This window comes from Hyalella azteca, unplaced genomic scaffold (genome assembly GCF_000764305.2).
Source record: "Hyalella azteca isolate HAZT.00-mixed unplaced genomic scaffold, Hazt_2.0.2 contig11680, whole genome shotgun sequence".
In the NCBI taxonomy this organism is placed as follows: domain Eukaryota; kingdom Metazoa; phylum Arthropoda; class Malacostraca; order Amphipoda; family Hyalellidae; genus Hyalella; species Hyalella azteca.
The window spans coordinates 165492-181540 of record NW_025941668.1 but is presented as its reverse complement, the minus strand read 5'-3'; the positions used below and the strand labels follow the sequence as shown (position 1 = coordinate 181540).

Genomic DNA, 16049 nt, shown 5'->3' with positions numbered 1-16049 from the left:
AACGATTTACGCTAAATGGGAAATATCAACAAGCGGTCGTCGCCCAAGGACCGGTGCAGTCGACGATCTGCTACCGAGATGGAGGGATTGGGTGCGCTGAAGGACGATGCTGCCTTCAAGGCTATTCAAGATTATTATAACAAAAATGGAGCATCACTCAACATTCCAAAGCTGTTTAAGAATGATCAAGACCGTTTCAAGAAATTGAGGTGAGAAACACTGAAGCTATACAAGTGATCTTTCTTCTACTAACTTGACTAGCCGGATTCCGTGTCGCTTGTCAGATGGTCTATCAGCTGATAGTGCAAGCCCCTCCCATATTATTGTTGTTTACGTAAATTTCGTTACTGTAAAATGTAAATGACGTTATTCTACGTGTTGAGAATTTCTTCTATCTCACGAGGCGTTGTTTTAATTTCGAATATGAAGTGCAACATTTTTGCTGACCTTCACTGACCTTGACGGCTTCAAGATCACTTACCCAAAATACATATGCCACTTTCACGTTATTTTCATGTTTTTAATAATTGAATTACTTCTTAGTAATATTCAAATCGAAACTATAATGAAAACTTGATACTACTACTTCATAATTTCATATTTTAAAAGTTTTTATTTATCAGATTCTTCGCTGTATTTTGTGACAGGATCATTTCCCTCTCGTATTAGTGTCTTGTTCTGAAATTTTATGCAGTGCATAACCTCATTTTTTTTTTATTTCAGTGCAACCTTAGATACTCCAGCAGACGGCCCGATTCTTCTCGACTTCAGCAAAAATCGGATTGATGATGAAGGGCTTAAACTTCTGCTTGATTTGGTGAGTCTTTAATATTTTGTTTACATAAATGTTTTGTTTACATAATACAGGGTTATTCTAAATGATGGACCTAATTTAGTAAATTCGTATTTATGCAAGTATGATTTCAAAATTAATGATTTATACACCAATGGGGAAAGGGAAAGATTCCAAGTTTTTTTTTATTTTGAAATGTTCAATGTGTCCCCATTGTGCTGCACGGCAAACATCTAAACGGTAGCCAAACTCGTCCCACACACGAGAAAGCACATCTTCTGTTGGAGTGCACCGTAGCATTAATACGGTATTACGGTTCTTCAGATCAACCGAGTTGCTGGTAGAGGCGGGAGGTAAACAGAGTTGCTGGTAGAGGCGAGACGGAAAAGAGTTGCTGGTAGAGGTGGGACGTAAACAGAGTTGCTGGTTGAGGCGGGACGTAAACAGAGTTGCTGGTAGAGGCGGGACGTAAACAGAGTTGCTGGTAGAGGCGAGACGGAAAAGACGTAAACAGAGTTGCTGGTAGAGGCGAGACGTAAACAGCTTTCTTGACGTAACCCCATAAGAAATAGTCACATGGGGTGAGATCAAGTGATCTCGGTGGCCAGAGGTATAGAGCCAGATCTTCATTTCCTACGCGTCCCAGCCAACACATGGGAAGTAACTTATTCAAAAAGTTTCGTACACTGCAGGACAAAGGGGACATACGTATTGAACATTTATAAATGTGTAAAAAATTTTATATATTTCTATTGGCGTATAAATTATTTATTTTGATTTTATATAAACATGAATACTAATCTATTAAATTGGGTCTATCATTTACAATAACCCTGTACACCTACAGCTACACTCTCCCTAGGTCACCTCGTTCCAAATGTACTCTCTCGGCCTCTCCTAACCACAACCAAGGGTGCTATCGAATGTCACAAGAAAGGATAATATAGCCTAGGCTATTAACTTATTAACCAGATTAACTTATAGCTTATGAAAAAGATTGCAAACACTTTGTAATGTTAGTAAGATGCGCATTGTTCTCTTCGTAAGTGCAAGGCGTTACCTGGATGTAAGGCGTTCCGTTAATTTATGATTTCTCCTGAATTAAGTACGTAAGAGATCAATAATTTTATTTGTATATCACAAGGCCGTGTTAAATTTTATAAACGTATCTATTTGTCCTTAACGACCAGTCGTATAAAGATGATATATCAAAATTTGAGTGCAATTTCTCTAAGTAAAATACTTGAAGCCATGTAAAAAATGTTTTACCGCCTAGGACATTTCCTCGCCACTGACTTCCTGAACTGCGTGACCTCGAGAGTCAGGGTCCAGTAGCTCGACCCTTTGGTCATAATGGGATATGGGTGGTTCCCAATCTTGTTCATCTTGTCATTAAAGTTTACCTGACACAATAATAATGTTGCTCCTTCACGTATGTCAAACGTTATATTTATGTGTGGCTAAAATAAAACTTCCGCCTCTCTTCCATAACCCTCGAAAAAGACAGTTTTTATTCCCTCTAGGGGGGTAGCTTACCTCAAGTTTGCAAACAGCTCCGTCATCGTCATTCATATAAAAAAAAGATTTTATTGTATTTTAAACTAATAATTACTGTATTTTGTTTAACTTCAATGATATTGGGAATCAACTAAAATGTTATAATTTTGAACTGTAATGCTGTTAATTACAAATGTTGTGCAGGCTCGCAGCCGTAAGGTGCCAGAGGCACGAGATGCGATGTTCAGTGGCGCACCAATCAACTTCACGGAGAGTCGCTCGGTGCTACACGTGGCGCTCAGGAACAGGAGCAACACACCCATCACTGTGGGGGGGCAGGACGTAATGCCGGGGGTGAACGCAGTGCTCGACCACATGGAGCAGTTCTGTGACCAGGTACGTCATCATATATCATCTGAGTGGCACAGTGGTTACAGTTCAGAGTACCAGGATTGGCGCAGAGAGGCGCGGGTTTGATCCCAGCTCTGTACGTCAGTTTCTGCATGGTCAGAATCGGCGAGGAGGCCGGGCGGTTAAGCACAGCAGAATTGTAGCAGAGAGTTGCGAGTTCTAGACCGCAACAAGCTGTGAATGTTCTGTGATGTTAAGAATAGGCGACAGGCCTGCGGCCTAATAAACGCTGAAATTTCTATATTATAATATATGCAACGATGCTAATAGTCAAATTCACATGAAAAGCTATTAGCGTTTCATGCTTTATACTGCGCTTCAGTATTGACAAGGATTTCTTTATAAAATTTTTTACTTGAACCTTCGTCATATTACAACATCACATTTCGCTTAGTTGATAAAAACTCGGAACAGTCGTCGATAATTTACACCCTCTTGGGAGAAAAAGAATTGGTACAAAGGGGTTGAAATGGAAGTACTGGTTACAAAGGGGTTGGAGATGAAGTATTGGGTAATAGAGGTTGGGATGGAAGGTAAAATATTATTGGTAGTATTTTATTACTACTACTAATTGTAGTAACACACGCGCAGGTGATCTCGGGTGCCTGGAAGGGCTACACGGGCAAGGCGATCACGGACGTCGTCAACATCGGCATCGGAGGCTCAGACCTGGGGCCTCTCATGGTGACGGAGGCCCTGAAGCCCTACGCCCGCGGCCCACGCGTGCACTTCATCTCCAACATCGACGGCTCCCACCTCGCCAACACCGTCAAAGTCAGCACAAGTCATCTCAACATCTGACTTTTCGTTTTTTTTCTCAGTGCCCACCATATTACCAGGAGTCCGTTAAAAGTTTAATAAGAAATCAAATAAATTCATGTTCTTTCAGTTTATCATCTACCAGGACGTCAAGAAATTTAACCTAACTTAACTTGAATTTAACTTAACCTAAATTAACTTAAATTTAAACATCTTAACATTAATTTTAAACTTAACTTAATATTTTGGTGCAGTTGTTGTGCCCAGAAACGACGCTGTTCATCATCGCCTCGAAGACGTTCACGACGCAGGAGACGCTCACCAACGCGTCCTCCGCCAAGACCTGGTTCCTGGAGGCCGCTAAAGATGTGAGGGAATGGGGCTGCTGGTAGGAATAGCATTATGGAAGTGGGGGGGAATGAGGATGCTGGGAGGAATAGCATTATAAATGTGAGTGGAGCAGAATCTGTTACTATCAGAGTTTGAATTCGTTTTCTTAGTTAATCTAAATCATCATTATGCACTTGATTTGGTCTGATTAGGAATACTAGAAAAAAATGTAATTAAACTGAATGGATTCATTGGAATTGAAAGTTTAAAAAAATTAATTAGTCATAGTTGATTCAAAGTTATGTTTTTCGTTTAGGTTCCAAAACCCGCCACAACGATGACACTTTAATTCATCTTTTTGATTTTATTAATGTAATTATAAGTAAATTCGTCAATTGGACGCTGTTTACAGAAATCGTTGGTAGCCAAACACTTCGTTGCGCTGTCGACGAACGCTGCTAAAGTGAAAGACTTTGGCATCGACGAGGCGAACATGTTCGGCTTCTGGGACTGGGTGGGCGGACGCTACTCGCTGTGGTCCGCGATCGGTCTCTCCATCGCCCTCAACATCGGCTTCGACAACTTCAAGAAGCTGCTGGAGGGCGCCCACTTCATGGACCAGCACTTCTGCTCAGCGCCTCTACACCAGAATGTGAGGTCTTAACTAGCATAACAAGAATCAAGAACAAGTACAAGAATCGGCGACAGGCCTATTCTTCAATGCCAAAGATACTATACTATAATGACATCGGCGTTAAAGAATAGGCTCGGTTGGCCTAACATTCGAAAACTGTCCTGTGGTTGGAACTTTAGCTGAAGAAACATTGCTTTGAATTGAACGTAAGTAAGCAACACTGTTTATGATTAACTTCCTACCACCAGATTTGTAGTAAAATATTAAGGGTTGTAACCAATTTAATGATTACATCTTCATCACGATCAATATTTTGTAGCTCTCTCGAATTTGTGTTTCAAGTAAATGTAGCTATAAATTCATGATCATATTTTTTTCTTAAATTATTTTTTATAACACAAAGTCTCTTCAGCGTTTATTGACGACGTCCTTTAGATTTTGTGATTTTGTAGCTGCCTGTGTTGTTGGCCGTGTTGGGGATCTGGTACAACAACTTCTACGGCGCCGAGACGCACGCGCTCCTGCCGTACGATCAACACCTGCACCGCTTCGCTGCATACTTCCAACAGGGCGACATGGAGAGTAATGGCAAGTGAGTCATGGTAATGCTGGAGTAATAGTGGTAATGCTGGAGTAATAGTGGTAATGGTGGAGTGATAGTGGTAATGGTGGAGTAATAGTGGTAATGGTGGAGTGACAGTGGTAATGGTGATGTAATAGTGGTAATGGTGGAGTAATAGTGGTAATGGTAAAGTAATAGTGGTAATGTTGAAGTAATAGTGGTAATGGTGGAGTAATAGTGGTAATGGTGGAGTAATAGTGGTAATGGTGAAGTAATAGTGTTAATGTTTAGTAAAGTGGTAATGTTTAGCAAAGTGGTAATGTTAATTAAGTACCTAACTGTGGTGTCAGCGTTTATTAGGCTGATTATACTAGGTATCGCCGAATTCTTAAAGATTATTTTTAGATTTTGGTGCGTTTGTATGGTTATGACAATGCAAGGGTTTAATACCCTGTGTGTCGGCATTATTGTAATGAGATTTCATGTTTTATTGTAATGAGATTCCAATAAAACTTTTTCAGTCATTACTTAGTCGGATTCTGTTATTAATTTAAAGTATAATAAATAAATAACATTCTCTGATTTCAATGAAAACAATATTATACGAATGAGGAAAAAACATTTCACAAATTATATAAACCGTCACACAATTGACCATGAATAGAACATTTTAGTGGCTTGCATTACAATACGATGCAGCTCCAGTGACGACTAAAGCTCGATAAAATTGTCTATCGTGTTCAAGTATAAACTGAATCTCTATGTTTCGGAAGTGTGAACTGTATATTTCTACGTATATAATACCTTTTATTACGTTTTAAAATTCTCAAGCGAACTCGATACAAATATTTTTAATACGAACTCAATACAAATTATTGTAATATGAACTTGATACAAATATTTGTAACATGAACTTGATACAAATGATTTTAATATGAACTCAATACAAATGATTGACTTACTGAACATGATATAAATATTTGTTGTGGTACAGGTACGTGACCCGCAGCGGTGCTCGCGTGGACTACAACACAGGACCTATCGTGTGGGGGGAGCCCGGCACCAACGGCCAGCACGCCTTCTACCAGCTCATCCATCAGGGCACGAGGCTCGTGCCTGCTGACTTTATTGCCAGCGCCGTGTCTCATAACCCCATCGCTGCTAACCTACACCACAAGGTTATTATTGCTTACATGACATAAACTGAGGTATTAAACGGTCATATATTAAACATAGTTTATGGTTACGACTGTGTAAATATGAAGTTATCATTATTTGACCATTAACTTGGGGAAAACTATCTTGAATTATTGAGGATATTTCCAATCTTTCAGGGTTTAAATGACAAGCGGGGGATATAAGAACGTAGTTTTTTCAGTTAATATTTAGTTTGTGCTGAATTCTAGATTTGCATTGATGAGTTTAATATAATCAGTTGTAGTTACCAGTAATTCATTAGTGATCCGAGTCATTAGTGTTCTGAATAATTAGTGTTAATATAATTAGTGATCCGAGTCATTAGTGTTAATATAATTAGTGATCCGAGTCATTAGCGTTCATATAATTAGTGTTCTGAATAATTAGTGTTCTGAGTAATTAGTGTTCATATATTGCGCGATTGTTTACAGTTGCTGCTCGCTAATTTCCTCGCACAAACTGAAGCGTTGATGAAGGGTAAAAGCTCTGAAGAGGCGCGCGCTGAGCTTGAAGCCGCGGGCATGGAGAAGGAGAAGCTCGAGAAAATATTGCCGCATAAGGTAAGAATTTTTTACAAAACAAGAGAATGTTTTCAAGTCGTCGCCTCGAGTATATTCGTTCTGGAAATTGAAGTTATTTCAGTAACTTTCATATTGATGAATTGTCACTACCTTCACGTTAACAAATCGACTTTGATTTTGTTTAAATTTTGAAATAATATTTTAGTCAATGCGTAAAATTGAATAATTTAATAGAGTTAATGAGTTTGCGCGTAGGTAAGAAGGCCTGAACTTAAGGAGTGGGGCATGTTAAAAGAACTTTTAGGAAAATGCTGAGAGGCTTTTTCGAATTTGAAATGTTGTACTTTAGTCTGATGAGCTTTATTTTAGTCAATACTTGTGCTGACTGCACCAACCTGAAAAGTTTTTCTAAGAGTGACTGGGGCAAACAATGATATTCGTATAAACGGCCCGTCGATAGGACAGCTAAGTCTTATTATTAATATTTGTTGGCAGGTGTTCGAGGGCAACCGCCCCACCAATTCCATCTTGCTGAAGCAGCTCACGCCCTTCACCCTCGGGGCTCTCATTGCCATGTACGAGCACAAGATCTTCACCCAGGGCGTCATCTGGGACATCAACTCCTACGACCAGTGGGGGTATGCAAATATTACTAATTTTTTCTTCAGTTTATTAGACATTTCCAACAATTGTCTTTTTTCTTCGTACTGAAAGGGGAACAGTGATAAATGCGCGCGCGCGTTTTTTTTCATTATTCACAATGTAGACTGAATGCAAATCTACGAGTCAGAGATCTAGAAACGTTCGAAGATTACAATTAGTTGGTATATATGAGAAGTTTTAGAATACTGTTAAACATAAAAATTGATTGAAAATTCAAGTTCAAGATTTGACGAAAAATTGTAGTTCTACCGAATGCAATATAAAACACGGAATAACAGTATGTGTTTATTGCAATATTCGAGCCTCGATAGGCTCGAAAATTGTCATTATTTATGACCTGGTCCGACAGATTGGACAATGATTGGCCAAATCGTTCCACATCTCTCGCAAGAATAGGCTTATTTAAGCAATATATTTGTGCGCGCAAAATAAATACATTATTCCGCAGTGTGGAGCTGGGCAAGCAGTTGGCCAAAGCCATAGAGCCCGAGCTACAGGACAACACGCCCGTGTCGTCGCACGACTCCTCCACCAACGGTCTCATCAACTTCATCAAGAAGTGGTTGTAGATTTCTTCCATTAAGAAATTGCGTTTGATTCAGTTGTCTTGTTGATTATGTAAGTTAGACTGTATAAGTAGTTGATAATACTGTTCGAGTGGGTCTTATGACATAATAATAATAATGACACTACACGGAGCAATAACTGTTCCTTAAAATGTTAGTTGAAAAAGTTTGAGTTCGAAACGTGTAAATGCTTATGAAAAGTTGTAGAGCAGGGATAGAATTATCGGCTGAGACCCGCGCGTTCTGCAGCTATCTTGCAAGAAAAAATTTATAACTATCTTCACGCACCGCGACCTTTCGTTTACTTAATATTGGTCGTAAGTGCAAAATCTTGCCTCACATTCGTTCGTGTATGTTGTATCCTGGTTAAGTAGTTTCTTAGCAGTTGGGCGGAGAAATTCTTCGGCAACGATCATGGTAGTTATACTTAGCAAGATCTAGTCCAGTACTATAGAATCCTAAACCCTAATTGTTACAAAGTACGAACGGTATTCTGAAATAAAATTTCCTCAAGACAGATCGTACATATTTCTTCCAGGTTATTTTCGCATCACGTAAAGATCATGGGCTCTTGGTCAGCAAGTTCTTAACGAAATAACTCCAGGTGGTAACACTTTATATAATAAGCTTTATAACATTTCGCAGTTTATGAAATTAAAACCTCCAACTCTCTCTTTTACTATGTTTCCCTACTCATTCAACAACCAATTGCGACTGTAACAGAATCAAATTTGACAAATATAATTAGTGTTTGATAAAAAATTTAGAATCTGCTATGGCCAATTCTGCATTTGATATCTTCAGGTCAAGCGCTCGTCAAGTCATCTTACTAATCGTTAAATCTCAGGTCTCAGAAGCTAACATTAAGGTTTGTCATTCTTGTAAACTATCTTGTGGAGTTCCTCGGCCTGTTGGAGGGCGCCTTCCCAGGCTTCACAGTGACGCCCGAGAAATTCGGGAACTCCTTGACTGCCGTGATACGCGCCTGCCACATTGAGTTTCATTGAAAAAAAAAAAGATGCAAACTATGCTATAAATTTGATCTAACCTAGAAAAGATTTTCAACATAACCCATTCAGAGAATTTTATCCTAATACTCTTGCCGAGAATAAACCCCTCATGATACAACGGCTTATTTTCGAACATTCATTCCGCATGCCATGATAGTACATCTGGAAATCTGGCGCGTTTTTATAGATACTTTTGATGACTTTCACGGAAAAAATTTTTGCCACCTGTAATAATTTGAATAAATTGCACAACTTTACACCAGCAGCCTCAAGTATTTAGCTATGATCAGAATATTTAAAACATTACGGTATGAAACGTACAACTGGTAAGTTTCTGACCTCGACGTTTAACTCTTGTCAGACAGCATAGTTTAACAACGTTGCAACCGTACCGAGTGTGGTTATAGTTGCTCCTAAAAGATTCTTAGCCTTGTAAATTTTACATCATAACAGATATACGGTAAGTCTTCATAAAACGGAAGACGCTAACTGACCTGCAATGGCACCAGCCATAGAAGCAATGGTGTCTGTGTCACCACCCAAGCTGATGGCGTATACAATCGACCTCAGAAACTCGCTGTCACTCTGCACATAAAAGCAAATGTACCACACCGCAATAAAATACGAGCATATTTTATATTGAATGTAGCGCTTGAACACCTCTTCAATTGATGACTGCGAAATGCAATGAAATTATTATGCACCACACTATCATATTATGCATCGCACCGATATTACAAGACTATATTCAATATTAAATGCAGCGCGTGAACACCTATTCAAATGATGAATGCAAAATGCAATGAAATTCACAGCATTCGTCTCAGAAATTGTCATTTTTGCTTGGTAGATACGAGGAAATCGCTTAGTAGTTGTCTACAAGTTTCTATAAAGATACGCAAAATCTTTGAACATTACCTTAACCCTGTAACAAAAAAAACAGTTGCACTCACTTCAATGCCTTGTATGGGCTGGAGAGCGCGCAGGAAGGCATATATCGCCGTAGGTACTGAATTGATGGCGCTCACGTCGTTACCGAGTCTCTCGACGACCTCCTCCCGCGTGACCTGGTCACTGCGCCCCAGCAGCTCCTGCAGCACATGAAGGGAGTCCACAAAGCCACCGTGTCCTTCACCCTCGCTACATAAACTGGGGGGAAGATTCAGAAGATAGAATACAGTAACGAGGATTTGGCAGTTACACGTACATGAAAATCTTTACAAAATCAGGTAAGTGAGACTAAACTGACGAGAAAACAAATGAAGGACTTATTTACCATGAAATACTTGCTCATCGTGAGTAATGTTCAACACTTCAAAAATTCAATTATCACCGCGTAACATCCAAATGTTTTTGTTAACATTACACTTTAAACACTGAATTATCACCGGGTAACTTCCAAATTTTTTTGTCAACATTCTGACATAAGGAACTCTACTATTTAACAAGGTCGACAATTGTACACGCAGAAACAGGAACGGTATATACATCATAGCACAGCAATACTTAAATATTAATCGAATACCGTATACAAGAATGCAATAGAATATACAAGAATAATCTCAAGTCCTGACCTATAAAGATTATGACCATTGCATTGCAACAAATTTACAAGATTAACTATCAGAAATATCCGCCATGCACATTCCTATAAGGCATTCAAATTTCTGTAATAATCGTTCAATAAATAATAATTGAGAAGCATGCCAACAATTTGAAGGATTCCTTAGAAGTTTGTAAAATTGTTCAACAATTTATAAGCTTCACATATCATAAATCCATATGGCAAGGATCTAAGAGGAGAAATTGAACCAAGTGACACAACACAATTTTACTTCACCATTTCACTGATAACTATTGTCACTCTTGTAAGAAAAGTCACACCTACCAGTAGGTTCTGTCCCGTTATTATTTGCTAAGTTAATTAACAACCCAAAAAACTTGCTCTTCCAACGAGACGATCCATGAAGTATCCCCACGTCTTAGTGCTCATAAACTCTCAAATGAGGCTTTTGGGTTTTGTTAAAATGTGCAGTGTAGAGAATATAAAAAAAAACGCAAGATTGAGTGTCAAAGGACCAATGCAAACAAGCCTCGCCACCACAGCACATGTACATTGAGCAATAGTTAGCAATATCACTTAATAAACAAAGAAAGACCCAATAATTGGAACAACACTTTAGCATATCACCAATCATTTTCACTTATTAATGAACAATTTTAAAATTTACTGAGAATTTATGGTGTCTTCAATTATTGTGGTTTACTTTGCTTACCATCCAAACTCGCTCCAGGTTATCAGATAACTTGGGCAGGACTTGGCTGGACAGATGAAAGCCAAATTATTGTCTATGCTTTGGCAAGCGAAGTGCACTCACTCCTGGTCCTCCTCTCGCGGGTTCCGCATTTTAGACAGTGTGGAGATGAGGCCTTCGACGTACTCTTGTGGGTTCAGGGACGACGAGGGAGACAAGAGAGCATTCCTCACCGCCAAGCACTGCACAATGGAAGTAACATAGAATAGAAATATCGTCATAGGTTTCTGTTCATAAATAAAGTTTGCTCAAAAACCAATAACTGAGCAGGTATAATACATACCTACATCACATTGATAACTGTTTTAAAAAACAGTGAAAGATACGAACTTCTGAAGCAGAATCTGGGACATTGATGGAATTTAAACATGGATACTAAATCAAAGACAAATGTGTCATCAACAAACTATTCTTTGCATAACCTCAATTCTTTGATGAAATATAGTGTGGTTACATTTCATGTTGTGCACTTAGTAAGGAATCAAATTCGCAACCGCACTCCATACATAAAAAATTTTTTTACTCATCATTTTAAATCACAAATAATATTCTACAGGGTTCATTAATATAGATTTCTTCACTAATAGTAATTCATTAATAATTCAGCTTAGTAATAATAATTATTACTAAATTACGTACAACTAATTAGCACTAATTACTAATAAAGGTTAGCAGTAGTAACTTTGGTGCTAGTCTTGCAGCAATAGTAACTTTGGCGCTAGTCTTGCTGTGATGAAGTTGATACCTGAAGGATAGCGCCATTATAGCCCTGAGCGTGGCTGTGGGTGATGAGAGCTGAGTCACGCGCCATGTTGATGGCTTCTTCAGTACTGGCAGCGGCCGTGAACAGCGCCACGGGCGCCACGCGCATAGCACCTGCATGCAAAACAATTATAAGTTATTCTACTTATTTGAGATGGAAAAATAAAGCATTTAATGTATGAAGATAAATGGTAAAAATTTTGACCTGTAAAAATGGTAACGTGTAGGTTTACACAAGAAACATGCAAACATGTGACTCAGAGACTTGGATTTTGTAGTGAATGAATAACAATTATGAAGAGAACAATTACAATCTTTCTATAATTATTGTATTAGGTTTAAACTATCCACAAGTTTAATTTTGAATAAGCATGCTGAGCAACTTGATAATGGAAATAGGTTTATGTGAGAGATGGAGCACCAATAAAGTTAATGATAAAATTATTGATATAGGCAGTGCCTGAGTCCATTGTAGATAGGAGTTACTATGGTGCAATTTATGGCTATAATCACACATAGCATCACAATAGAAACAATATAAGTTGGACCATGGAAAGTTCTTGCCATTAGCACTGACAGTGCCATTCACAGAAACTGATCAAAATTTATATATTTCATCAATTCAATATAAATTCTTAAATACATCAAGTATTATTGATTTATGAACTTTTAATACTCAATTTATTGATTATTTGGACTTCTTTCATAGATTTTGACCAATCTGAACTTGGGATCCATTGCTGCATTGTATGGGTTTGGTGATTCACATTATTTTATAAGAGCAATGTCCTGAGATTACCTAGTAAGATTTGAGCTAATTAGATTTTTAGATTTAGGATTCCATTACATTATTGTTAAAGAGTGAGATACTATTGTGAAAAATTTATTGTAGATATTATGGTAATTTAGTATAGATATTATGGTAATTTAGTATAGATATTATGAATAATTTATTATAGATATTATGAATAATTGAATTGAACTGACCTCCATTTCCATACGAGCCACTGCCATCAAACTGAAGAGCTGCAGGTGCCCAGACATCCTTGAAGTTGGTCGCTTTCAAGGCAGCAAACACATTCACAATGTTGGCCCCATAGCCTCTTCTGGGTTCTTTGTAATATGCTCGCACAAACCTGCAAGAAAATATCACCTAAACAGAGAACTACTATAACAATGAGACCTTGGCTGTAATTTACATTGTTGGCTGAATTAGTAAAATTTAAAATTTCCAATGACTGGTGTTGCAGGAAATTTGGTAAAACTTGTAAGTATTTCCAGAGGCTCACAGCATTGGTGACAACATTTTGGTAATAAAATTTTTGTTCACAAATATTCAATAGCTTTACTAGTTCAAGTTTCTAATTCACTGAATTAACTATCCATAGAAAATTGTGTTCTCATGGATAAAATATAGTACTTACTTGTAATATCACAGGTTAGAATAATCATGTTTAAAAACTCAAAAAACCAGCACAACAACAAATATATAAATGGAAGAAGTATTAACTATCCTATATATAATGCTTCAAGCATACAGACACATAGGCTACCAAATTAGTGCAAGATCACTATAAGGTAGCAAGCAGTTGGGAACCTCAAACTCAGTTGGGAACCTCACTGTAATGCTGGCAGCATGTGATTGACTTCCTGACTGACCGCCACCCAACATGTAGTCCCATATACACCTTTATTGACAGTGAGGTCAACAGTACTATTGTGACTAAGCCACTGACATGAGATGCAATTGATCATGTACATCTCTTGTAAGTACTCACTTGAAATAATAAAATAAATAAATGTTATAAGTCGAATGATTAATTATAGTGAACATTCTATATTATTCTATAGCATATCAACTTACTTTTTAGCCATGTCAACTTCAGAGAAGCTTTTCTCATCAATGAGAGACTGAGCAACAGACTGTGTCATGGCAGTATCATCTGTAAATGCCTTGTAGGGAACTACAATAAAATAAAATCGATTAATTTTAGATCTTTTGCAACATAATGAACAGTTATTTACATAACTTGTGCTTCTGTTGGTGTTATTTTAAACTACACCCCTGAAGTTCAACATGGTATTTGGAAGGCTGGAATGCATCTTTAACATCATGGACATTTGCAAATTTGCAATCTTCGTATACATTGCAATTCATTAGTAAGTGACAGTGGAAGTTCCATACCACAAAATATAGATGAATTAATATAGATGAATTTCAAACTAGATATGAATAGAGGATCATTTTAACTTTTTAATATTCTAAAATATGAACAAATAACTCTGCAAAATCAGCATTTAATTTCTGAATGCAGTGAACCCAAAATTTTTTATTTAAAAGTGACCTTAATTATTTTTTGGTGCTTCCTTACCTCTGACTTTTGGGTCAGCCAGTTTGTTGATGTAGTTGTTAAGAACACTCAGAGCCACAGAGCTATCCATTTCAAAAGGCGCACCTAGGCAATCTCCAGCCAATGCGCCCAGCATGCAACCTTTAAATCTACCTAACAAAGCTTCAATACTAATGCCAGCCATAATTTTGGCAATATTTTGACCTGTCCTGTAAGATCAAAAATTTTTTTATTATTGTTATAATGGTTGTTATTACAATTATTATGAATTTCTTCACACCCATCCAGCCTAAATTCTTGCCCTAATCCTTTCCATGCACTAAATTTTGCTTTCAATTATCACTCCTCCTTGCAGGGTGGCAGCAGTCAGTGCCAGATGCCAGTCATGCAGCTGCTCTCTTCTGCTCTCCTAGTCCTACTGACAGCCCCAATTTCAATGCAATCCATTCATCTTTTTTTCTCGTATGTCATGACTCATGAGTCACAACATCAGCCAATCAGCATCACTCCTCTCATCCAGGCTCCAGCCACACAACTCCAGAATTTTTTGGTATCCCCAATTTAGGGTGCCAATGAAATTCATGAGACCAAAATCATGTACATGAAAAAACAGTGAAAGCATGTATGCAAGTAATGCAATTACATGATATATGGCCACTGCATTCTGGTAGCAAATGCAGCAGTGCATATCAATGTGCTGCTGCCAAGTTTTTTATACTAAAAAAATATTACTTGTAAATTTAATAATAAATCTTGGTTGAAAATTGAAATAAATAATGACCAAGTGAGAGGAGCTGATTCAAAAAGCCTCATCAAATGATCTCTTTGTTTGATCTCATAGAAACAGGGAGAGGATCTTTGTACTTGAAAAACGAGCTAATTTTAAAATTGTTCACTAGCAATACATTAAGATTTATATTTGGGAGGTATTTAGAGAATAGATCTTTCAACTCCTTTGCCATCGTCTCAGATGCGGGGCCAAAGTAAGGCCCCGCTCTACGAATTTGCTCTACTTTCCATAGTATGCACACTGAATTTGAATATTTGCGCAGTATGTTCTCACTGAATGGGTTTCCTTCACAATTTGTGTATACTCAAATTAAGAAATTCTTGTCTAAACAATATGCTGAGGTGGTTCCCGAACGTGAGGATAGGAATCGTGTTTATTGTTCTTTTCCTTACTTTGGCCCCGCATCTGAGACAATGGCAAAGGAGTTGAAAGATCTATTCTCTAAATACCTCCCAAATGTAAATCTTAATGTATTGCTAGTGAACAATTTTAAAATTAGCTTGTTTATCAAGTACAAAGATTCTCTCCCTGTTCTTATGCGATCATCCCTAGTTTATCAATATAGTTGTGCGCAGTGCGCATCTGCCTATGTTGGTATGACATCACGCAATTTTTATACTAGGCTTGCAGAGCATAGGGGCAGGAGTTATAGAACAGGGAACATACTTGCGCATCCCCCTCATTCAGCCGTACGTATTCATGCCGAGCAGTGCAATGTCCCGGTGTCCAATAGTGATTTTAGAGTTTTAGCCTCCACAACCGGTGTTTCTGACCTACAAATTTTAGAATCATTATATATTTTTAAACAGAAACCCAGTTTAAATGCTGCATTCAGTTCCTATCCTCTACAAATTGTAAATAGATAGTACCTTCTCTACATGTCATCTC

The 16049-nt window shown here is 37.9% G+C and overlaps 2 protein-coding genes across 2 annotated transcripts; one reads left to right on the top strand and one right to left on the bottom strand.

The window, feature by feature from the left end:
- Positions 1-8605, top strand: LOC108679463 (glucose-6-phosphate isomerase). Its single transcript, XM_018168079.1, has 11 exons — positions 1-209; positions 724-817; positions 2495-2686; positions 3293-3475; positions 3715-3828; positions 4203-4442; positions 4877-5016; positions 5981-6164; positions 6615-6743; positions 7200-7342; positions 7816-8605. Exons 1-11 carry the CDS (start codon positions 16-18, stop codon positions 7934-7936), a joined length of 1734 nt encoding a protein of 577 aa, XP_018023568.1. The 5' UTR covers positions 1-15; the 3' UTR covers positions 7937-8605.
- On the bottom strand, positions 7358-14580 carry LOC108679464 (ADP-ribosylhydrolase ARH3). Its single transcript, XM_018168081.2, has 8 exons — positions 14393-14580; positions 13885-13984; positions 13008-13156; positions 12004-12134; positions 11322-11440; positions 9897-10092; positions 9438-9528; positions 7358-8918 (listed from the first exon to the last, which is right to left on the bottom strand). Exons 1-8 carry the CDS (start codon positions 14553-14555, stop codon positions 8797-8799), a joined length of 1071 nt encoding a protein of 356 aa, XP_018023570.1. The 5' UTR covers positions 14556-14580; the 3' UTR covers positions 7358-8796.
- Positions 14581-16049: the final 1469 nt, after the last annotated feature.